This window comes from Populus alba, chromosome 1 (genome assembly GCF_005239225.2).
Source record: "Populus alba chromosome 1, ASM523922v2, whole genome shotgun sequence".
Classification (NCBI taxonomy): domain Eukaryota; kingdom Viridiplantae; phylum Streptophyta; class Magnoliopsida; order Malpighiales; family Salicaceae; genus Populus; species Populus alba.
Genome location: NC_133284.1, coordinates 50,860,705 through 50,886,830, shown reverse-complemented (window position 1 = coordinate 50,886,830; position 26,126 = coordinate 50,860,705). Strand labels below are relative to the sequence as shown.

The following is a 26,126-nucleotide window of genomic DNA, read 5'->3' as shown; positions in this document are numbered from 1 at the left end:
CCGCCTATGTGGGATCTTGAAAAAAATAATTTCATTCCTATGGTATTTTAAATTATATTTTACTCAAAATAATATATATTGAATCAATATAAAATATTTAAAAACCTGCGTGCAGTCTTGAAAAATTTTTGAATGGAGAGGTAGGCTTAGACGAGTTACTTGAGTTTGTTATGAGTGAAAAATAGATCCATTAATGCTACATATCCACATATATTACCTAAACCCACACACATTGGATTCAAAAAATGCACTAAAGCCCACAAAGATGTTGGGATGTATGCCGAATAAGGTATATGGGTCAAGGCAGCGTCTGGATTCAAGGGCAGTTAAGCTTTGGGAGGTTTTTTTATCCCATTAAATTTTGGTCTATATTGACTTGGTTTCTTTGGGTGGTGACTAGTTATTTATGGTGAAGTGATAATCACTTCTTTTATTCTAGTGGAATTCTTGATGTTTAGGTTGGGAATAAATTTAGCTCCTCTTGTTTACCTAAAAATTGAGGGAAAGTAGCTGAAACATCTTCTTCTAAATTCTTTAACTTTGCTTTCATATTGAATTTATGAAAATGTTATCTTTTTTATATTGTTAAAATGATGTCAAGTCTTAAAGACTGTTAGCCATGTGTTCCTAATTAACTTTTGATTTTTTGTATTATACCTCATACATAATTGCTGGAATATAAAATAATTTATTTTTTATTCATGTTTGCTTTCTATATATTGTACATGCAAAAGTTTATCTTATATTACTTTTTAACTAAACATATTTTTTTAAAAAACCCAACTAAAAGTGTTTTTGTTAAATCTATTTTTTTAAATCGCAACTATAAAAGATATCATTATTGTATGTTTGGTAACGTAGTGTAGATCATGCTTTTACAAAAATGATTTTCAATTGAAAATACATTAAATTAATTTTTTTTCAATTAAAAAAACACTTCAAAATCATTAAAAATACTTAAAAAATTAAATTAACAACATTAATTTAATATTTTTTAAAAAATAAAATACAATTTAAAAAGTAATTAATTTAAATCAAAAAATTAAATTAACGAGCTTTTCCTTTATTTGAAAGGGAAGGGCTAAACGATATTTTTGCATTTTCTTTGCACGATGTGATTATTTAATTACCCTTGGAAAACAAAGAAAATCACTTGGATCTAGGGGCTTATTAGTCTTTGACTTGATTTTTCAACAAGTATGTTACTTCATTGTCCTTGAAAATTTAAAATAATTATCTGACTCTGAGGCTCTTTTATCATTTAGATGTGGTCATTTAGTAGTTATTGGGTGTTATTGGAGACAATAAGATAATTTGGAAAATAAGAAAATTAAATTAAAAAAAATAGAATCAAGTGAACAATGTTTGCCACCTCTGAACGATGTGTGCGGCGTCATCCAATACCCAAAACAGTGATTCCAGGGAGGCTTCTGAAGGATCTCAATGTCCCCCTACAAATCAACGACGCGTGTAACACTATAGCGGTTGGTGTGACATTTATGGCCTTTTGTTTTTTTTTTCTTTTCCCCTCTCTCCTACTCGATTTTCGTGTTGGGATTAAAAAATCAAATCAATCCCTAAAATTTATCGTACTTATGATTTCATCCATATTATCTTTATTATAATTTTTTAAATTTAGAATACTTTATGAAATTAAGTGAAATCATGTGGTTTTTTCAATTTCATCATTGTTCTCTTTGTTGCCTTTTTTTTTTTCTTCAGAATGGCCTACTAAATTAAGAATTGTTTTTTAATTTTAGATGGTTTTCACAATTTTTTTTTTACCTTGCAAGATTTTTTTATTATGTCATCCTCCAACATTTAAATAGTAAGGTCTTTAGCTTTTTAGTTGAGTCCGGGTCTAAAATTTAACGGTTTGTTGGTTTAAGAAATAGACCCCGGTTTCTTTGTTTTTTTTTTTTCCTTTTTTTTTCCATCCTCCAATATTTTGTTATTTTTTAATTCGCTTTGTATGGTATTTTTTAGTCTTTTTTAAAATAATGCAGGTTGCCTTGGTTTTTTTTTTCTTTGTTGAATTTAGTTTTTATGAAGGAATTTTTATTTTTAAATTGAATTAAATTGATTGATTTCATCTTCCAACATTTATTTTTTTTAGGTGTTAAGCTCCTACGTTGAGCCTGAGTCAAGAATGTAATGGATTGCGGGTTCGAGAGTTTAACCCGAGTTTATAGGGTTCACTCAAGCTTCTTTGGTGTTTTGTTTCTTTTTTAAGCTCTTTTGTTTTTTCATATTTCAACCTCTAACATTCTTTTTATGTTTTTTTTTAATTGGTATCTCCCTTAAATATTAAACAAATATAACCTAAATAACCTAATTTTTTTCATTTAATTTCTGCTTCTCTTAAAGCATTTGATTATTACAAGGATAAAAATTAAAAAAACAAAAGGCACCCACACACCTACATGATCAATCGGCTATAAATTACAAAATCAAAATAACCTCAGCCAACATTGATTACTCCAAATTAATTTTAAAACTAGATTTATTTGACTTATATCTAAAAAATATTAATCTGAATTTCTTCCTATAAAAAATATGTGAGCAGAGTATTTCATGAAACCTAATAAAAATAAGAGTCTTCTTCAATATTTTTTTTTATCATCATTTGTAAATCTTGATAGAAAAAATGAGGAATGTATTTCTCATGCCTCATCACTCCTATATTTGTTTATTATATCCTAAAATACTAACTAAGCACAACCTAATTTTTAAATCTGAATTTCTTAAAAGCATTTAATTATCATAACATGTGAATAAAATTTTGTGCTCCAAACGACAAAATAAAAATAACCTCAACAAACATGATTAGTACTAATTAATTTTTACATTAATACACAAGCAAGTTGTCAACTGTTGGAGGGAAGAACATGTGCTGTCAAATTTATGGAAGGTTTATTTAATCAAACTCTTGGTTAATACCAGTCAATAAAAAGACAAAAAGAAGGGGGAGAGAGCGCTTAAAAGTAGAAACACCATGAGCTTTAAATTAACCAACGAGTTGACAAGTGGATTGGCTCAGCAAATACCATGAAAGGTTACTGGTATTTCTTGGAGGTTTTCAAGGAAAGCAAGAAGAGGATTGGCCCTCACACAAATCATTATAATTGTATATTTGTGCTAATTGTCAGGAGGTCCGCTCTTGACAGAAAAAATAAAAAAAGGAATACAGAAACCATAGCCAGTGTGAACTTATCCTGAGTTATTTAAATGTTTGTCTCTAGCTACTGGGGAGCACCGCCATGAAAAGTTGTGTGAGTGCCTTTGCGCTTCATGGATTTCTAACATATAATCAGATAAAATATGCCAAGAATCAGTCCCACTCTCCACTACCAAATCATTCTTTATTGATGATGTTTGGACAGTACTGCGGAAGAAGATGAATTTCTAGGCTCCGTTTGTTTGAAGAAAAGTGAATTTTTTTTGGAAAGTGAATTCCTGGGAAAGTGAATTTCGAGAAAGTATTTTCTGATGTTTGGTAGTGTTATAGAAAATGAACTGGAAAACATTTTTCAGTGTTTGGTTATGTCATGGAAAATAAGCTGGAAAATAACTTATTAATATTTTATTTTTCTCAAGTTTATTAAAATAATGAGGAACAAATCTTACAAATTAAAAAGTTGAATGAGAATGAAATTGAAAAAAAATATATAATTTCATAAATGATCTCAAATAAAACAAATAATAATCAAAATAATAGGGATCAAATCTAAAAAATTAAAAAAAATTAAAAATGAAGAAATTAAAATAATAATAATCAACATTTCATAAATTATTTCAAATAAAATAAGTAACAATCAAAAGAATAAGGATCAAATTTGATAAATAAAAAATTTCAATAAGAAAATGATAAGAAAAAAAGCAAATAGCAATTATAAAAATAAGGACCAAAGTTAATATAAAAATAAAATTTTAAGAGATGAAATTGAAAAATAAATATTCAAAACAAAATATATATAGCAATCAAAAGTTTGAGGATCAAATTTGATATAATCAGCAAATAATGACATTTCTAAATTTTTCACAACTCCGGAAAGTGTTTTCCCCTCAAATTTTTCAGGAAAACACTTTCCTGAAAACCAAGCCAAATTTTTCTTTTACTGGAAAGTGTTTTCCATTGACCAACTTTCCTACTAGCAAACAAACACAAGAAAGTTTGGAAAGTACTTTCCCGGAAACCACTTTCCGGAAAACAAACACAGAAAAGGAAAACACTTTCCTGAAAACCAAGTTAATTTTTTTTTTTGACTAAAATTGACTGGAAAATGTTTTTCGTTGACCGGAAAGTGTTTTCCGCTGACCGAAAATTGTTTTTCGTTGACCAACTTTCCTAAAGACAAACAAATACAGGAAAATTTGGAAAATGGTTTTCCGGAAACTACTTTCCAAGAAACAAACAGGGCATAGAATCTAAATTATATTTCTATCGCAAAACCATATTTCAAATCGATTTATATATATGGACAAGTGAATTCGCATCAGAATCCTATGCAACTTTTCAAACGTGCAGCTAACTCTTTAGAAATATTATATTGATAATTGGCATATTCAAAAGTGTACGAGGATCGATGACCAATCTTCAGATTACTTTGAAATTCAACAGTTTTAGAAAACAATATAGCCCTGAAGTCCAGCTTTACGTGCATGTTCTCTGCCTTTTGCACATATTTAAAACAATCGCATTATCAGTATGAACAAAAAGTCGCATTATCTTCTCTCTTTTCTCCAAATATTTGACACACGGGAAAAATAAAACTAGTTGTTAATCTATAGCATACCTAAAACCATCATCTTTGCGTAGAAGCACATCATTCATGCTAAAACGTCCTGATACTTTATCAAGTAGATAATAAATTTATATTTTACCAAGTATAAGATATCAGTAAGCCACCTTTTATTCATAAAAAAAAAAGTCTACCAGCCACCTTAGTGTTGGTAAATGCGAATCGAGAGTCAACATTCAACACTACAAAGTACAAACTACTCAATTTAATGGAAAGAAAAAACAAATAAAAAGTAGACATATAAGATTTAATGTGGGTAATTAAGCAAAAATCTATCTCCTCGGCACACCTAGAGTAACCATTCTTTACTTGAGAGGAAATATAAGAATATCAACTTGATTTTTATACTTGAATATAAATTCCAAAACTTCTTTGGTAAACCTACTCACTCACTCACTCACTCACTCACTCACTCAAAAGAAAAAAATTTGATGAACAAGAAAGAAAACAGCCTGGTGACTATTCTCATAGGCAAAGCCATGATGATTCGTAGTTAAGGGGGACACACATAAAAATACTATCCCTTCACACAAATTTATGTATAACTTTTTTATACATTTCTAAGAATTATCTTTATAATTAATTGCTTATTATTTTTTTTTATTTAAAATAGTTTTAAAAATAATAGAAAATTGAAACTTAAGAAACATGTTTAATAAAAAAAAAAAAAAAGGTTAACGGATGCATGTTATGTGATTCAAAGAGTTATTATTCTGTCTTATATAACAATGCTATAACAAAAGGCTGATATTAAATATATTACCATCGATATAAGATTTACCAGGCTTGAATCTAATGAGATTCTCGTTATAAAATACATGTTCTTATTCATAGAGTTTATAAAGGTTATTACCCTTTTTTATATTGTTGAAATGATGTCAAAGTCTTAAAGACTGTTAGCCATGTGTTACTAATTAACTTCTGATTTTTTGCATTGTACGTCGTACATAATTGCTGGAAGATAAAATGCTTGATCAGACGAGTTTCTAGAGTAGATAGACTAGAGAAGGGAAGCAGAAGAGCCAGCCTGAAATTTGATTAAAATGAAATAAAAAGTAAGCGCGTATGTCACTGGGTTATTTTTTATTCGTTTTTTTATCTATTTTACATGCAAAAGTTATCTTAGAATACTTTTAACCAAATATATTTAGAAACAAAAAAAAAATCGCAACTAAAAGTGTTTTTGTTAAATTTATTTTTTCAAATCGCAACTATAAAAGCTATCATTATTGTATGTTTGGTAATGTGGTGTAGAATGATTTAACAAAAATATTTTTCAATTAAAAATGTATTAAAATAATTTTTTCAATTAAAAAACACTTCAAAATCATTAAAAAATACCTAAAATTTAATTAACAACATTAATTTAATATTTTTTAAAATTAAATACAGTTTCAAAAGTTATTAATTTAAATCAAAAATTAAATTAACAAGTTTTTCTTTTATATTATACTATATACTAAAAGATAGCAGCCTTTCACTTACCATTTAATGAGCAAAGTAGCATGCCTTGAATTTAGAGATATAATGGTTTTTTCCATGGGACACATTGGTCATTATTTCAAAGGGAAGGGCTAAATGATATTCTTGCATTTTCTTTGCACAATGTGATGATTTAATTACCCTTGAAAAACAAGCTTGCACAAGGGAAGGGCTTATTAATCCTTGACTTGATTTTTCAACATGTTACTTTATTGCCCCTGAAAATTTAAAACAATTATTTTTTACTCTAACACATTTTTGTCACTAGATGTGGTCATTTAGTAGTTATTGGGTGTCATTGGAGATAATAAAATAATTTGGTAAATTAAAAAATAATTTTTTTTAAAAAAAAAAAACAGAATCATATGAACAATGTTTGCCACCTCCGAACGGTGTGTGCAGTGTCATTCAATAGCCAAAATAGTGATTCCAGGGAGGCTTCCGAAGAATCTCAACGTCCCACCCCCCACGAATCAATGACGCATGTAGCACTATAGTGGTTGGTGTGACCTTTTGTTTTTTTCCCTTCTTTCCTACTCGATTTTCGTGTTGGGATTAAAAAATCAAATTAGTCCCTAAAGTTTATTGTACTTATGGTTTCATCCCTATTCTCTTTATTATAATTTGTTAAATTTAGAATACTTTATGAAATTATATGAAATTATGTGGTTTTTTCAATTTCATCCTTATTATCTTTGTCGCATTGTTTTTTATTTAGAATAGTCTACTAAATTAAGAATTGTTTTCAATTTCAGATGGTTTTTACAATTGTTTTTTTTTCAATGTCATTATTTTTTAGTTTTTTTCTTGTTAAATCTAATCCTTTTTTATTATTGTATTTTTTTACCTTGCAAGATTTTTTTAGATTGATTTTTACTATTATGTCATCCTCCAACATTTAATTAGTCGGGTCTTTAGCTTCTTAGTTGAGTCCGGGTCTAAAATTTAACGGTTTATTGGTTTAAGAGATTGACCCCAATTTCGTTGTTTTTTTTTCACTTTTTTTTTTCATCCTCCAGCATTTTGTTATTTCTTAATTCACTTTATATGGTGTTTTTTAATCTTTTTAAAAATAACGTAGATTGCCTTGTTTTGTTTTGTTTTTTTTTTTTTTTGTCTTTGTTGAATTTAGTTTTTATGAAGGAATTTTATTTTTAAATTGAATTAAATTGATTGATTTTATCTTCCAACATTTAATTTTTTAGGTTTTGAGCTCCTGCGTTGAGCTTGGGTCAATAATTTAATGGATTGCGGGTTTGAGACTTTAACCCGAGTTTATAGGGTTCACTCGGGCTTCTTTGGTGTTTTGCTTCTTTTTTTAATCTCTTTTCTTTTTTCTTATTTCAACCTATAACATTCTTTTTTTACTCTCTTTTTATAGGATTTATCTTTCTTTTTAAAATAACAAGGGTTGCCTCGAAGTTTTTTCTTTCAATCTTTGTTAAATTTTGCTTCTTTAAAAGGATTTTTTTTAATTAAATTAATTTTTTTAATTTCATCCTCTTGTATTTAAATTGAGGCAATACATGAGAGAATTTTGTTTTTTAAATTAAATTTTTTGAAAATTGGTATATTTTTTTTCACTTTTTTTTTTCTATAGAGTTATCGTGATATTATATCTCAAGTCATCGATTCAATAGATTTACCAAGTTTGACTTAGGTTTTTTTTTTCATTTCTTTTCTTTTTTTTATCTCAAGTCAATGATCAAAATCTTAAATTTAAAAAAAAAAATGCATCGTCAATAGTGTTTTTTTTTACTTGTTTTTTTTTTTTCTAAATCTATATTTCTTTTTATATTTTTATATTTCAACATTTAGTTTATTAGAGACCGGGTTTAATAATTTATTATGGTTTGCTTTATATATGGTTAGTTCAGTTTCTTTACACTATAAACTAAAAGAGGTGGTGAATTCACTATTCATTCCAATAATGTTTTTTAATTTTGTTTTTTGTTTTCTAAATGTATATATTATTTTCCTAATTTCATATTTCAACATTTAGTTTATTGGAGGCTAGGCTTAATAATTTATCATAGTTTGCTTTATATATGGTTAGCTAAGTCTAATAACTCGTATTACGAGATTGACGAGTTAGCTCAATTTTTTTTTTTTGGTCTTTTTATAATTGGTATTTTTTTTCAATTTTATCATTCAATATTGGGTTGATTATGAATTAAGCTTCATGATTTATTTTGGTTTGTTTTTTATGATGTTATCCTGATTTTATGACTCAGCTCACGTGTTTTGCGAATTAAGTCGTGAAGACTCAAGTCTTTTATTATATAATATTTTTAGATTGATTTTTTTTTTCAATTTCAACCTTTAACAATAAGTTTATTGAAAATTCAGATTTATAATTTATTTTTTATTTATTTTTTAGAAAGTTATCACAATCTCGTGACCTTGGTTGCTAATTTGGCAAGTTAATCTATGTTGAGACTCACGCTATTTTTATTGTTTACTTTCTATGAAAAGTTAAAATAGTTTAGTAATAAAATTAATATAAAAAATAAATTGGGTGCAAAATTGATAACACCCATGTAGTTTAATGGTGTGTGTTTGTGTGTGTGTGTGTATACATATATTTTTTTAAAAGCTATCATTTTGAAAGTTTTATTAAAAAGTCATATTTTTACCAATCATTAAGATTGTGTTTTGATCCATAAAATTAATTAATTTAATTTAAACTAACTTTTACATGATTTAATTTAAAACTTGAGTTAGATAAAAAAAAACTAAATTATAGAATTAACTTATTAAATCAATAATATAATTAAAAGATTCTTCATACTTTTAATATTTTTTTACATTTTAAAAACAATTATCCAATGAATAACAGTTCAATAAACTAGCTGTACTACTTCATGAACGATATGTTTTAAATTAGCAATTAAAATATCAAAGGATTTATGGGACACTCCCAATGATATTAATTTGTAAAATACTTAATTTTTTAGGTAATTGTAACATAAATCCTTAATTGAAAAATCAAAATAATTTAGTAATAAAATTAATATAAAAAATAAATTGGGTGCAAAATTGATAACACCCATGTAGTTTGATGGTATATATATTTTTTTAAAAAAAGCTATCATTTAAAAAGTTTTTATTAAAAATTAAGTCATGTTTTTACCAGTTATTAAAATTATATTTTAATCCATAAAATCAATCAATTTAATTTAATCTAACTTTTACATGATTTAATTAGAAAGTTAGATAAAAAAACTAAATTGCATGATTTTATAATTAACTTATTAAACCAGATTTAATAATATAATTAAAAGATTCTTCAAAATTTACATGATTTAATTAGAAAGGTAGATAGAAACTAGATCATAAGACACTAACGTTAGATGAACTACTTAATGATTGATATGGTTTAAATGAGCAATTAAAATATCAAAGGATTTCTAGGGTACTCCCAAGATGTTTAATTATTAGAGGGTTAATTTTAGTTCCCTGATATCTTCTGATTGTTGCTGGTTGTAGATTTCCTACTTCTTTCACCTTGATGACTGCTACTCATATCAAAGGATCTGATCTAGATTTAATCCACTTAAAATTAAAAAAAAAAATAAAAGGAAAAAAAAAGCTTCTTTAATAAAATTAATTAATCTAAATTGAGGCAATAATCCAATAACCCATGAATTCAATGTATGTTTAGGAGTGTGATACTGATTGATTTTCAAAGTGTTTTTTTTTTTCGGAAATACATCACAATAATATATATTTTTTAAAAAATAATTTTTGACATCAACACATCAAAATAATAAAAAAAATATTAAAAAACTATTGATTTAAAATAAATAAATAAATAAAATTTAGTTTTTTTTAAAAAATACTTGTGAAATATCTAAGTAATCATTCAAATTATTTTATTTTTTAAAATGAAAAAAAAAGTCGAGAGAACCTTTGTTATTAATATAACATGCAAACTTCTTAAAACATTATTGTAATCATTATTGACCATTATATTATTGTCCTCGTGAAAACATGATAGGGAATTGACATCTTCTCACTTGTGCATATTATTCTTAATTTTATTTGTTTGTCATTATCTTTATATTATGCGTTTTATCATAATTATGTCATAAATTTGTATTTTTGGGGTAATTGCTGCTTTAAACTCGTAAGTGTAAACTATTTTGTTTCAATGTATTCGTTACATCGATGGTATGCTATCTTTCACTAATGAAATTCTTTTTATTGGTTTTGAGAAGGGAAAAAAAAAGTATTTCTCTCTTTGTTTTATGGAAAAAGCACAGAGATCTATGAACTATAAAAAAAAGATAGACATTTCGAGGAAATGAGTGTGTAAAATTAACGTAATAAAATTGAAACCAAATCAGTTTCATTAGATAAAGCTATTGTGTATGTCGCACCCTAAAAAAATATACATCTACCCATTTTTCAATTGCGGGTTCGACTGGCGAAAATTTTTATTATTTGGTTCTTTGGAGTCGCCACCTAGTATTTCGGTCACTAGGAACCCTAACTGGTCTCAGAGATCGGGTACGGAGACTGGTTGCGTAAAGGGAAGGTATTAGCACCCCAAATACGCCCTACCTAAGGTAAGCTGCATTGTTTTATTATCTGATAAAAACTAAGGTGTTATTATACTTCTAGTCGTTGGTCTGTTTATGGTTCAAGAAAAAATCCTCCTCGGTAAGAAAGGTCTTTTATCTTATCGGGTAAAATCCTAATTGTTCTAACGTCTATACCAAACTTTATTAATAATATTTAGGAATACGTTTTTACGTATAAATTCGTAATCCCAAATACTAAAAGAAAGCAAAAAAGATTTTTTTAGAATTTTTGAAATATTGGCCTAGTTCTCATGGCTTGAATAAACTGGTTATTAAAGCCCAAAATGCATGTTAATACATATATTGTTTTGAATATTTTCTTTGTTGTATGAAAATATGATGTTATAATATTTTATATATATATATTGGAGATACTAGGCCGTATTTTAAAACAAAAACAATTTTTGGAAAATATTATTATTTTTTTTGCTTTGACGAAAATCGGGTGTTTTAATACTGAGCTTGTATCCTTACGGTATAAAAATACAACCCAATATTAATCCTCTTTGCTAAAAATATGCAGAAAAAATCAACAATATTTTTAGGGACTTTTTAGAAATTTTTTTTGAAGGCAAAAACATTTGTTATTTAAAAAAAATCTTTGATGTTTGACGAAAATCGGGTATTTTTTAACACTGGTTTTGTATCTTTACAGTATAAAAATACAAACCAACATTAAAACCACTTTGACAAAAAAATGCCGAAAAATCACAATATTTTTAAAGATTTTTTTTTTAAAATATTTTTTTATATATAAATATATTTTATATATATATATAACATATATACACACATATATATATATAATATATATATTATAGGGCTGGGCCGGCCCAAATAAATGGGCCAGGCTCAGCCCAAAAAAAGGGGGGGCGGGCCGGTCTCGGCCCGTAATGATATTGGGCCGGTCTCGGCCTAAGACTTAGGTGGGCCGGTCTCGGCCCAAGACTAAGGTGTGCCGGTCTCAGCCCAAAGCTAACGTGGGCCGGTCTTGGCTTGCAAGGCTGGGCCAGCATCGGGCTGGCCCAGCATCTTATGGCCCAGGGGGGGAGAATTATTTTTCTCCCCCCCGCCTCCTGCATGCTACATGCAGGAGGCAAAAATGGCTATGATAAAAAAAAAATGCAGGGGAGGGAAGAAGTGTGCACCTGGCGTGGAGGCGATCGTTGGTGGAGCTGCGGTGTCGCTGCGGTGTCGTGGCCTCGAGGACGGCGGCGCTGTGGTGTTGCCTCTCTCTCGTTGGTTCTCTCTCTCTTCGGTCTCCTCTCTCTCTCCTCCCTTCGGTTTTTTTTCTGTTTTTGGTTTCGTTCTTTCTTGCTTTCGGTTTGTTTCTCTTCTCCCCTCTCCTTCGTGCGTTATTTCTCTTCTCCCTCTATCCTCGGGTCCTCCTCTCTCTCGGCCTCTCTCTATTTATAAGAAAAAAAAGGGAACCGGCGTGCCTTTCGTTAGTGCGCCTTCAATCACGCAACGGCTGGTCGGCCATTGATGCTTTCGGTGGTGGTGGTGGGGGCGAGGAGAGAGAGGCGGGAAGTTTTGAAAAAAAAGCAAAAAATGGTTTTGTCTCTGTTTCTGTTTATGCGGGGGAAAGGAAGAAGATGAACAGTGTCGTTCAAAACGACACCGTTCTGGTCTTTCCCTTTTTTTTTTTTTTTTTTTTTTTTTTTATATATATATGAAACGGCGTCGTTTTGGATAAAACGCGCCGTTTCATTTAAATGGGTCAAACTTCAAATCAGTCCTCCGAACTCGGTCCCCGCCCCTCTTGTTGGCCGCCTTTTTCACTTTGGTCCTTGGTCTCTGATTTTCACAATTTAGCCCTCAATTGATTAATAAACTTTCAATTTCTTCAATTAGGCCCCTGATCCAAAGCAAAACAGCCCCTCCATTTACGCGCCTCTTCCAATTTGGTCCCTGGTTTCGGATTTTCTTAATTAAATCCCTAATTGGCCCTTAAACTTCAATATTTATGCAATTAAACCCCTGATTTGACCCAATAAATTCCTAAAAAATATATTTTGGCCCCAGAACTTAAATTTCTTCAAATTAAAGCCTAAATTGACTCAAAAATCAATTTTTCTTGCAATCAAATCTTCTATAAATTCAAATAAAAATCCAATTAAGTCCATAAAAACCCAATTAAGTCCATAAACATCCAAATTTGGGCTTTTCTCCTCAAAATTCAAATTTTCCTTCTCAATAGGGCTTTCATCCTTCAAGAATATACTGTCAAAAATTTAATCCTTGTATTTTTAAATTCCTTGACCAATTTTCTGACTTTTTTTCGGGCGATTCTGCCTCCTGTTATTTTTCTAACCTCTTTTGGCTATTTATTTTATTTTTCATGGGGACCCAAAAAATGGGTTACAACAGATGCCCCCTCTTTATAATGCTTACGGAGCATGGGTTTTGCGCAGTAAGTGTTTATAAAGATAAACCCAAAACGGAACTCCCGAAACTGATCTGGTCGAAGCTTGATTGATCTGAAACTTTGTCCTTTATAACAATCCTCCTTGGCCCCAAAAAACCATGATCGAAACTTAGTCATCTCGAGATCCTTATCCGGCGATCCTCTGAATTCTTATTTTAGTTTGATCAACATGAAAATCCATCCGAGATCCTATCTAGTGATCTTCTTTAACCAGGAATCCCATCCGGCGATTCCTTTACTCATAACCAATACAAAAATGTGTGTGTGGTCTCATTATGATGGGTGACCTGCCCGAGTGGAAAAGAGAAAGAGTGGTCTCATTCTTTGGGTGACCTACCCAGGGGAAAGGATGGCCTCATTATTATGGGTGACCTACCCAGATAAAAAAAAAAATGGAGAATGGTCTCATTCTTATGGGTGACCTACCCAGAAAATATGGTCTCATTGTGATGGGTGACCTACCCAGAAAAAAGGAAGAGTGGTCTCATTGTGATGGGTGACCTACCCAGAAAAAGGAAGAGTGGTCTCATTCTTTGGGTGACCTACCCAGGGGAAGGAATGGCCTCATTCTTATGGGTGACCTACCCAGATAAACAAAAAAATGGAGAATGGTCTCATTCTTATGGGTGACCTACCCAGAAAAGTATGGTCTCATTGTGATGGGTGACCTGCCCAGAAAAAGGAAGAGTGTCTCATTCTTTGGGTGACCTACCCAGGGGAAGGAATGGCCTCATTCTTATGGGTGACCTACCCAGATAAACAAAAAAATGGAGAATGGTCTCATTCTTATGGGTGACCTACCCAGAAAAGTATGGTCTCATTGTGATGGGTGACCTGCCCGAGGAAAAAGGAAGAGTGGTCTCATTCTTTGGGTGACCTACCCAGGGGGAGAAAATGTGATGAAGTGGTCTCGTTGTGATGGGCGACCTACCCAAATAGAAAGAATATGAAGTGCGGTCTCATTGTAATGGGTGACCTACCCAAATAAAAATATGGAGAAAATGGTCGCGTTGTAATGGGTGACCTACCCAGAAAAATGTTGGTGAGGGCTCAAAGGCGCACTCGAAAAGAGGTAGGGTTTAGAAAAACGCACTACCCGAGAAGTGAGGGCTCAAACGGCGCATTCGAAAAGAGGTAGGGTTAGAAAACGCACTACTCAAAAAGTGAGGGCTCAAACAGCGCACTCGAAAAGAGGTAGGGTTAGAAAACGCACTACCCGAAAAAGTGAGGGCTCAAACAGCGCACTCGAAAAGAGGTAGGGTTAGAAAACGCACTACCCAAAAAGTGAGGGCTCAAACAGCGCACTCGAAAAGAGGTAGGGTTAGAAAACGCACTACCTGAGAAATGGTGATGAAATCCCGATCTGACAAATGTTGAAAGCAATATCTTATGGTTAATATGCATGTATGTTTTTGTTACCTATCTTGGAAACATAGGTCCCCCTTTCGTCGTAAACCTCTTCGCTCTTGTTTCAAGCTTTTCTCATGAAACGAAATATCCTTCATATCCTTTTAGTGAAGAGATCTCTAGTTCCTTATGGGCCCTTTTTTGCTCCATTGAGTTTTACGCCAAAGGCAAAAATTGGTTTTGTTCATGAAAATTGAAACTTTTGATGCAATTAGCAAATTTTATAAAAGATGCTTTTTTTTTTTTTAGAAACTTTTTATTATGATATCCCTTTTTTGGGCTTGGGTTTACTATGAACCCTTATGTGCATTTTGTGCACCTTTTGCCCCCTAGTGTGATGTGCAACTATATGTCAAGTAGATTTGATTTAGTCATGCCAAAAAAGATTCAAAATGCTATGAGGTCATATGTTAAATTCATATATAAAAGGAAACTTTACAAAGAGAATTCATGGCCGAAACTTATTTTATTGACTGGGAAATTACGAAATACATCAAACGTTAGTATTTCTTTACAGAGTCAGCATTCACAAACCTAACTAGATCTTCTCCATCCATTCCAGAAAGTAACAAAGCTCCTCCTGAGAATGCTTTCTTCACCACGTAAGGCCCCTCATAGTTAGGTGCCCATTTTACTCTGATTTTCTCCAGGTAAAGGTAATATTTTCTTTAGTACAAGATCTCCTTCGTGGAATCCTCGAGGGTCGAACCTTCTTGTCATATGATTTAGCCATCCTTCTTTGGTAGAGTTGATGATGACAGATCGCGGCTATTCTCTTTTCACTAATCAAATTCAACTGTTCATATCTAACTTTTGCCCATTCTACCTCTTCCAGCTCAGAGTCTAACAACACTCTTAATGATGGGATTTCCACTTCTAAAGGCATCACCGCCTCCATTCCATACACCAACATGTACGGGGTGGCTCCTGTTGAGGTTCGAACTGCGGTGCGATATGCATGAAGGGCAAATGGCAACATCTCATGCCAATCCTTATAGGTGACTACCATCTTCTGAATAATCTTTTTGACATTTTTATTAGCAGCTTCTACCGCACCATTCATCTTAGGTCTGTATGGCGAAGAATTGGAATGCTTGATTTTCCATTTAGTGCAGAGCTCTATTATCATCTTGCCGTTGAAATTCTGAGCATTATCCGTTATAATCTTTTTCTGGTGGACCATACCGACATATCAAATCTCTCTCAATAAACTTCTTCACCACTTTTTGCGTCACATGAGCAAATGACCCAGCTTCTACCCATTTTGTGAAGTAGTCGATAGCCACGAGAATAAACCTATTACCATTGCTAGCTTTTGGGTTTACCCGGTCCAATCACATCAATTCCCCACATCGCGAAGGGCCATGGAGATGTTAAATTAAATAGAGGAGCTGGAGGAGCATTGATTTTGTCACTGTATACTTGGCACTTATGACATTTCCGGACATAATCGATACAATCTTTCTCTAACGTCATCCAGAAGTACCCGGCTCTTTGTATCTTCCTGGCCATCACATGTCCATTAGCATGAGTTGAGCAAATCCCTTCATGGACTTCCCGTACCGTGCTTTTTGCCTCAAATTCATCCAAACATCTCAACAAAGTCCCGTCAAATGATTTCTTATACAAAATTTCCCCATCCAGATAAAAATCCATTGCCAACCTTCTCAAAGTCTTCTTGTCGATTTTGGATGCCCCCATGGGATATGCCTGGTTTTGGATGAAATTCTTGATATCATAGTACCACGGGTTTCCATCCACTTCTCTTTCGACTGAGCAACAATGAGCGGGGTTATTTCTAATATTGATGTGTACTGGTTGTACCTTGTGCCCAAAGTCTATCTTGGCCATAGATGCTAGTGTGGCCAAAGCATCTGCAAACTGGTTCCTTCCCTTCCCAGATGGGTGAACTCTATTTCCTCAAAATTCTTTAGCCAGCTTAGCTAGGTATTCTTGGTAAGGCCTTAACTTCTCTTCTTTGGTTTGCCATTCTCCTTTCACTTGGCAAATAATCAGCATTGAGTCTCCATAAACATCTATTTTTTTTATGTTCATCTCTAATGCAGCCTCCAAAACCAAGAATGCAAGCTTCGTACTCAGCCGTGTTATTGGTGCACCCGAAACTGCAGCTTAACTGAAACCGGATACTGCTTCTTATCAGGAGAGATTATCACTGCCCCCGCTCCGTTACCACATACATTTACAGCACCATCAAAGTACATAACCCACCAATCTGATTTCTCTTCCTCGATTGCAAACACATCTTCATCGGGGAAGTCAAATTTTAACGGCTCATAATCTTCCATAGCATGGTCAGCCAGGTGATCGGCAATAACACTCCCTTTCACGGCTTTCCTTGTCATATATACTATGTCATACTCAGCCAAAAGAACTTGCCATCTTGCAATTCGGCTAGATAGATAAGGCTTTTCACAAATGTACCTTAACGGGTCTAACTTGGAAATTAACCATGTAGTGTGATACAACATATACTGACGTAATCTCTTTGTAGCCCATGCTAGTGCGCAGCACAGCTTCTCAATCATAGTATACCTAGACTCATATTCCGTGAACTTCTTGCTTAGGTAATAAATGGCCCTTTCCTTCCTTCCGGTTTCATCATGTTGCCCAAGCACACATCCCATTGCCGTTTCGGTTACTGTTAGGTATAAAATCAATGGCCTCTCTGGGACAGGAGGAACAAGCAGAGGTGGATTTAGCAAGTATTGCTTGATTTTATCAAAAGCTTTATCACACTCTTCATTCCATATTCCAGGGTTCTTTTTCCTCAACAAACGAAAGATCGGGTCACAAGTCGCGGTTAAATGGGATATAAACCTAGCGATGTAATTCAACCTTCCTAAGAAACCTCTCACCTCCTTCTCAGTCTTGGGGGGTGGCATAGATTGAATAGCTTTTACTTTTTCAGGATCCACTTCTATCCCTTTGTCACTCACCACAAACCCCAACAGCTTACCGGATTTCACCCCGAATGAACACTTTGCTGGGTTAAGTCTCAACTTATATTTCCTTAATCTTTCAAATAATTTCTTCAATATTTGGACATGATTCTCTCCCTCTTTAGATTTAGCAACCATGTCATCCACGTATACTTCAATCTCTTTGTGCATCATGTCGTGGAACAAAGTCACCATAGCCCTTTGGTAAGTGGCCCCAGCATTCTTTAAACCAAATGGCATGACTTTGTAGCAAAAGGTTCCCCATGGTGTTACAAAGGTTGTCTTCTCCCTATCCTCTGGCGCCATTCTTATCTGATTGTAGCCTGAAAACCCATCCATGAAGGAATATGTGGAGCTGCGTGCTGCATTATCAACTAACATATCTATGTGTGGTAAAGGGAAATTATCTTTAGGGCTAGCCCGGTTTAAATCCCTAAAGTCCACGCAAACCCTGATTTTACCTTCCTTTTTGGGTACCACCACTATGTTTGACACCCATTGTGGATACTTCACTACTTCCAAAAAACCAGCGTCCCATTGTTTTTCAATTTCCGCTTTTACCTTGATTAAGACCTCCGGATGAGTTCTCCTTAACTTCTGCTTAATCGGCTTGCATCCTTCCATCAGTGGTATTCTATGTACTACAATGTCCGTATCCAAACCAGGCATATCCTCGTAGGACCAGGCAAAGACATCCACATAATCTTTGAGCAGTGCAATCAACTCTTCCTTTGCTTCAGGGGTGATCAAAGTCCCTATCTTTAGCTCTCGCTTGATTTCTTCATTGCCTACATTTATGGTTTCAAGTTCCTCTTTAGCGGGCCTCCAAGCCTGTTCGTGTTGTTCTATTAATTTTTTGAATTCCCATATGTTTTCCTCCTCCCATTCCTCATCTTCTACAGCCACTATGTATTCTTTAAATTTTGGCCATTCATTCTCAATGTAAAGTGCAGGTGTTGTTGTGGAGGATCCACTTTCAGGGTTCCTGAAAGCGGAAGGTGATGTGTAAATGCATAGTAAGACATCAAGATGAATTTTGAAAATGCATGATCTCATTAAAAACAAAAGATTAGCTCATAACAAAATAAAATCCAATTGACATCTTGAGCCTCGATTGTCAACAAAAAAAAAAAAAAGGCAAACAACATAAATAAAAATATAATCCAACAAATCATTGTTGATTACATTTTAAAAACCAATGGAGCTTCTTGGGTCTCCCAATTCTGGAACTTCTCCCCTTCGGCTAGTTTCCGAACAAAAGTCTTGACGGTGACTTCTTCCAAAGTGTGGATGGTTAATTGTGGCAGCTCTTCAATCCTCCTTTCGGATTCAAATTTCTCAGCAATGTCTTTGACTTGATTTTCCTCCAGGGTGTTTATGTTCATTGAAGAAAACTTCTGAAAGAGGTCTCCATGTCCCCCAGCAGGTTGTATCACATAGGCGGCCTTTGGAAATGTAATCCTGATTGGAGGGATGGCTAAGTTTTCTTCTTCAGGCTTCCTTCCTTCAATCCTAGCCATTCTCTTCTCCCTTCTTGCACCAGCAGCTCGTTTGTAATCTTCTTTCTTGGGCTTATATCCAAGCCCAAACCTCTGTTCTGCAGCTTTCAATTTGATTATACCCATCCATTCAGGCCTTCCTTGCTCCATATCGTATGGGAAAGGAATCTTGTTTTTCAAAAAGCTTTTAGCGGCCATTTTAGTGGCTTCCGAGATTTCTGGCTTTCTCACCACAGTGTTCTCGGGGCACCCACTCTGTATTCACAACCTCAAATGCATGAAGGTTTCCGTCCTTACAATCTTCTGCTTCAATGAATGGAACCGCCACATTTCTTTACCATCGATATAGTCTCCTCAGCCTTAACAGTAACCAGGACACCGTTGGCAATGTACTTTAAACATTGATGTAGCGAAGAGGTGACACTCCCGCCGAATGTATCCACGGCCTTCCTAACAGCATGCTATAGGAAGGGTAGATATCCATCACTTGAAGGGTTACTAGAAAGACTTTGTGGACCCACAGCTAGTTCGACCTCAATTGACCCTACAACTGGCCTTGATGAGCCATCATACGCTCTCGCCGTTATCACACTGGGTTGCATATGTGAGGGATCTATCGGCATTTCATCTAGCATATGCCTTGGTAACACATTCAGGGCCGAGCCGTTATCAATGAGAACCTTGCCGACGAGGCAATCTTTGCATCGGACCGTGACATACAAGGGTTTGTTATGTCCAGTTCCTTCAGCGTCAAGTTCATCTTCCGTGAAATACAAGTAATTGGCAGCATGAATCCTTCCTACTAGATGTTCCATAGTCTTTTGCTCAATATCTTGGGGCACATAGGCCTCATTCAATACTTTTTGCAAAGCATTCCGATGTGGCTCGGAGCTGAGTATTAATGACATGATGGAGATCTTAGCAGGGGTCTTCTTCAACTGGTCCACTATACTGTACTCACTATGCTTCATCAATTTCAGGAACTCATTTGTTTCTTCCTCAGTCACAGGTTTATTCACCTCAAACTCTTTATCAAGGTCCAACACCTCCTTGCCTTTAGCCTTCCTTTGTCTTTCTAGTTCTTCAGGTGTGAAACAACGACCACTCCGAGTTAGCCCACTTATCTCAGTTCGGAACAGCGGCAAAGGAGTTTCGATATTCGAAGTATAACCATAATCTTCAGGCATCCCTCCATAGTTTACTTTGCTTGCATATGAGGGCCTAGTTAATACCAGTTTTGAGCGACCATTAGTTGTTGATTGGATTCTACATTTCTCTATCATCTCTACCTCTTCATTGTCACTTACGTCCTCAATCCTCAACTCTCCTAGAGTTAGCATTCTTGCAACTTTTTGATGAAATTCAATGCATTCATCAATGTGATGCCCTTCCTTTTTATGGAAAAGACAAAAGTTACTTTTCCTTGTGCAGTACTCAGTCGTTTCTTCCAAATGTTCAGACTGCACCAACATCAAGTAAAGCTTGGCCATGGTCACTTTCAACACCCTCTTTTTGCTACCAATCTCCATGGTATTCACTCCTCCCCTACCATCAACATGTTTAGGTAAAGGGTTTGAATTCTGATTAGGTGAATCCTCAAAAGTGACCCATCCCACTTTGATCAGTTGTAACACCTTTCTTTTAAAAGCAAAGCAAGCCTCAATGCTATGGCCCGCGTGACCAGCATGGTATTCACAAGTCACCTCAGGGTTGTACCAGGCAGGGAAAGGTGGTTGCATAGGTGGTATGGGTAGGGGAGCTATCTGCCCAATACTTAACAGCTTGGCATACAATTCTTTTAAGGTTATTGGTAAAGGAGGTAGTTGTTCTTCTGATGGTTGCTTATCCTTTCTTTGGTAATTGTTGTGGTTATTTGCTGGGAATTTCATTTGATTGGGCTGGTTTGGAGTGGGGGGTTTGGGAAAAGTTAATATTAGTGACTCGGGGGGTAGGTATTTGATAGTTTTTGCTTCTCTTTTCTAGGTTGTTCACCTCAATTTCTTTCTTCCTTCCAATGAAACCTCTCTTCTCTAGAGGTTCTGCAATTCTCCCACTTCGGATCCCTTGTTCAATCCTCTCGGCGATCCGCACAACATCATAGAAATGTTGTGCTGAACTACCATAAGGTGTTCATAATATGGAGCCCTGAAAGTATTTGCAAACAAAGTCACCATCTCTGTCTCTATCAGCGGAGGTTGCACATTGATAGCTTGGTCACGCCACCTTTGAGCATAAGCCCTTACGGACTCTTGAGTTCCTTTCTCCATGCTAATCAGGCTGGTCCTATCAGGAGCAAATCTCTAGATTAAACTTGTATTGCTTTAAAGAAAGCGTCTGCCAAGTCCGTCCACTTCCTGATCCTAATATTGTCTAACCTCATATACCAACTGAGGGCCGATCCGGTCAGGCTATCCTGGAAGAAGTAAATTAACATTTTATCGTCGTGGATAACCTCTGCCATCTTATTATAGTAGGAGCGGAGATGGGTCTTCGGGCATTCCATCCCAGTATACTTAACAAACTCCGGCACTCTGAACTTCTTTGGAATGACAATATTAGGTACTAAACATACTTCAGCGGCCCTAATTGGGTCAAACAAAATCACTTCCTTCAATTGCCCTTAGCCTCTCTTCTAGGGCAGTCCACTTATCATCTCCTTCATGATTAGAGAATTTAAAGTCATGTGGATCTTCGTTTGTTAAATCCAGTGTAATAGGGATTTGGATGGGCCGAGCAGGACTCTGCTTAGTTGGTGTATTTGCCCCTATGTTTATAGGTGCGACAGGAATTTGAGCTGCTGCTGGTTGCTTCATTAGGTTGAGTGGATGTTCCCTCTCCATCTCTGGCTCTTAATATATTTGCTCTAACATACTGGTTAAGTGTGCCACATCATTCCGAACTCCTTCAAGTTCTCTTTGGTACTGAGCTTCTGGTTGTGCCCTTCCTTCGTTTTCCATTCTTGCTCTTTGCCGAGTGTAGTGGACTTTGGAAGGGGGACCTATGTTTCACGATCTGGAATGCATATGATAAATTAAAAAATATGTGATGAGAATGTGATGCATATGTAATGTTATATATGCATATTTTACGAGCTGATTCATGACTTTCGTAACCTTTAAGCAAGATTTTCTGAGTTGACCCGATTACCATAAAGGAGGGTTTGCCAAGTTCTTATCATAGTGGCTTACCAAAAACATTAAGAAAGGAAATACGTCATGGACTTCTTAAAAAAAAAAATTGCTCATACAAAACAATAATGGGAAAGAGAGTCCTATACATTTGCTACCTCTAAAAAGCATTTCCTCTATTAGCTAAATCCCCAATAAAACAGGCCATTGCCCCCATGTATTCTCGATACTTTGAAGTATCATTTCCGACTTGGGTGGCTTGTTGTTGCAACCTTTCTGCATAACGGGCTACTTGCTCAACCTGTTTTTTCCATGTGTCTTTATTTCTGGCATGGAATACGGTGTTATCTTCAATTATTGCTTCGTTGCTGGCTCCTAAGGCTTCGTTGCTTCTTTCCAATACTCGCACCATACCCTCTGATTGTGCCAACTTATCTCTGGTTCTTTGTAGCTCTTCTTTTTCGATATCCAGCTCTGCCGTTTTGGAATTGATTTGAACTGCAAAGTTGTCCATGTAGTCTTGGCATTCTTGACGCTCTTGCTTAGCCTTACTCATTTCCTCTTCCATCTCGCAGTAGTGGATTCTCAAATCCCTTAGCTCTTCTTCTCGTACCTCGATCTCTGATTGTAAAGCCATCATCCTTCCTTTTGAAGACTCAACTCTCTTCTGGTAATCTCTCATGTCAGACTCAGCGGCCCTTCTCGCACTTCTTTCTTCCTCCAGTTGCACCGTGTATTGAGCTCTGACCTTCCTTTCTTCTTCTATGTCGAGCTTGGCTAGACGATTCTTCTCTTTTTCTACTTCTACTTTCTTTAAAAGAAGGCTTCTTCCCTTCTTCAAAGAATCCATCGTCTCCTTATCAACATTCACGCCTTTTGTTGACCTCTTGACCTTAGCCAACTCTTTTTCTGCTATCCCATTCTTCTTGACCAACTCGTCGTAATCAGCTATTCGTGCCCTTAACTCAGCCTGGACCCCCGTTGTTATTTCTTCAGCTACCTCTGGCCCTTTTCTGCCATTCATTTAGAGACATTAATTGCTTCTCTTGTTTTTCTAAACGCTGATTCAAGAAAAACCCTTATCGTATTTTCCTCCTCTAGCTGGTTCTCTAACAGTTGTTGTCGCCCCTTACTTTTGTTGAGCTCTATTCTACACTGCTCTAGCTGCTGTCTTAGATCTTCCTCATCATCCATTCTTTTTCTTTTCTGTGGTTCTATCGTTGTTTCCGACTGTTCTTTGTGTAGAGAGACCCTTTACTTCAGAAGAATCTTCATTCCTCCAAACTGTGTAATTCTGGCTGAATGAGGTTTTCAAAACTGCTTCCTTCTTCCCTTTTCACCTTCAAGGGTCTTTTCCAATCCTGTCGGATAAACTCCATTTCTTCAGTGAATGGTTGATGCTTGAATAAACCGAAAAAAATCAGCTAAACCCAAGGTTCTTGGTGTATTATTGCATTCCGCCTAACTGCCTTGTTACAAGGGATGGGCGCATAGCTGATGTAACCGGTTACACCAATCAAAGGCACCCATATCTTGCTTCCACAACTCATTGTGCAAATAGCGTTGTTCATCCATGGTGCTTTCCACTTGAAGTTGCTCCTTGGCAATGCTACATACTTATCTCTCCATGTCTTCTCATCCCAATTTCTTCCAAGTCTCATCTATGGTAATCTTTAACGGTCGCAAGTCAAACCACCAAAAGTTGTTGAAGATGTCTCTTGGTGCTTCGATATGACTGATTATCCATAGGTACAACATTAGGGATGCAAACATCTCATAGCTCCTTTTCCATGTGTTCGGCAGTGATTTAGAGATAACATGGTTTCCCCCAAGATGGCTGAGGAAGGATTAATCCGATCATGCTCATATTCGACGAAAACACTTGCTGCTTCTAAACTGATGACCCCCGGTTTCAGAAGGGAACAACACTAGTCCAAAAATGGCGAAGGCCACCAACCTATATCGTTCGTCTCCCATCTTGCCTTCTTCGACATTTTTCTTCATTCGGGCTTCAATGACCTTCCATTTAAAACCCCCTTCGGCGACTCTACACTGGCTGATCTTTCCCAAGCCTAATAAACTGACTACTTCCGAAGCTGTGTCTTCAAATCTGCGTCGATGGTAGATTCTGTGGTTGGCATTTGGAAAATCCAGAATTCTCTCATACTCTTCCAAGGTGGGTGTCATATCGATGTTTCCAAAGGTAAAACATCGATAACTGGGATCCCAAAAATTCAGAAGGGCTTTGATCGCCGCTGCTTGTACAGGCAATCTCATTATGTGTGCAATTCTCCCATATCGCCTTTCAAACAGAGTCTCGTCAACATATTCCATAATAGGCAGTAACTTTCCTAATTCGTTTACCATGTGATTTACCTTGGTAATGCATGGTAACCCACTAGCATCGATTCTTGGGCATTTTCCTTCGGCAATCTGAGCCAACTCGGACTCTTGTCCATATTCTTGGAAAGAGAGGTACTTAGTCATGATTTCAGCTCAAAACCTGAGTTGATGAGTTTAACAATTAATCATGATGCAAATGAAAATAAAATTCATAACCTAAAGACAAGCTCTATTTATTACGTGAGAGTGGGTAGTTTTTCTATCTGGTCTCGAAGGGTCTCATATCTGCCCAGTGACGTTCTTCGTAAAGAAGTATGGGGGCGTTGCTAGGAACAGTTAAGACACGTATGTCCACCATTACCAAGCAGGCACTCAGATATGAGTTGGGTGTTTCACGCATTTAAACCCTGACCAATAGTCCTAGGGTAAATCGCTAATTCCCCACTTAACTTAAGGCTTGTGTGTGCTTTTCAAAATTAAGGCAAGTGATGCATGAGACAATTGTATATAATGCATGAATAAATGCGCGTAAAAATAAAAACAAATACGCGATTAAATAAAAGGAAAGGCATATAAAAAATAAGCACAGGAAAACACAAATAAATCAGACAAAAACAAAGCTTAGTCTACAAGGTCCCCAGTGGAGTCGCCATTCTGTCGCACCCTAAAAAAATATACATCTACCCATTTTTCAATTGCGGGTTCGACTGGCGAAAATTTTTATTATTTGGTTCTTTGGAGTCGCCACCTAGTATTTCGGTCACTAGGAACCCTAACTGGTCTCAGAGATCGGGTACGGAGACTGGTTGCGTAAAGGGAGGTATTAGCACCCCAAATACGCCCTACTAAGGTAAGCTGCATTGTTTTATTATCTGATAAAAAACTAAGGTGTTATTATACTTCTAGTCGTTGGTCTGTTTATGGTTCAAGAAAAATCCTCCTCGGTAAGAAGGTCTTTTATCTTATCGGGTAAAATCCTAATTGTTCTAACGTCTATATACCAAACTTTATTAATAATATTTAGGAATACGTTTTACGTATAAATTCGTAATCCCAAATACTAAAGAAAGCAAAAAAAGATTTTTTAGAATTTTTGAAATATTGCCTAGTTCTCATGGCTTGAATAAACTGGTTATTAAAGCCCAAAATGCATGTTAATACATATATTGTTTTGAATATTTTCTTTGTTGTATGAAAATATGATGTTATAATATTTATATATATATATTGGAGATACTAGGCCGTATTTTAAAACAAAAACAATTTTTGGGAAAAATATTATATTTTTTTTGCTTTGACGAAAATCAGGTGTTTTAATACTGAGCTTGTATCCTTACGGTATAAAAAATACAACCCAATATTAATCCTCTTTGCTAAAAATATGCAGAAAAAATCAAACAATATTTTTAGGGACTTTTTTAGGAAATTTTTTTTGAAGGCAAAAAAACATTTGTTATTTAAAAAAAATCTTTGATGTTTTGACGAAAATCG

At 34.8% G+C, this 26,126-nt stretch overlaps 1 protein-coding gene across 1 annotated transcript; it reads right to left on the bottom strand.

Annotated features, from left to right (window-relative positions):
- Positions 1-18,908: 18,908 nt before the first annotated feature.
- LOC140955304 (uncharacterized) lies at positions 18,909-22,004 on the bottom strand. The gene is made up of 7 exons (XM_073407659.1): positions 21,783-22,004; positions 21,540-21,700; positions 21,285-21,447; positions 19,698-20,927; positions 19,503-19,625; positions 19,021-19,419; positions 18,909-18,938 (listed from the first exon to the last, which is right to left on the bottom strand). The coding sequence occupies exons 1-7, from the start codon at positions 22,002-22,004 to the stop codon at positions 18,909-18,911; spliced, it is 2,328 nt and encodes a 775-aa protein (XP_073263760.1).
- Between the last annotated feature and the right edge of the window lie 4,122 nt (positions 22,005-26,126).

Bases quoted from the DNA above. Each gene is read 5' to 3' on its own strand.
- LOC140955304 (XM_073407659.1), bottom strand. From the start codon at position 22,004: ATGGAGAGGGAACATCCACTCAACCTAATGAAGCAACCAGCAGCAGCT. The intron at 21,448-21,539 runs GTTAGACAATAT...TGCTCCTGATAG, and splicing joins GCCCTCAGTTGGTATATGAG to GACCAGCCTGATTAGCATGG. The intron at 18,939-19,020 runs GTCAAAGACATT...CTTTGGAAGAAG, and splicing joins ACACCCTGGAGGAAAATCAA to TCACCGTCAAGACTTTTGTT.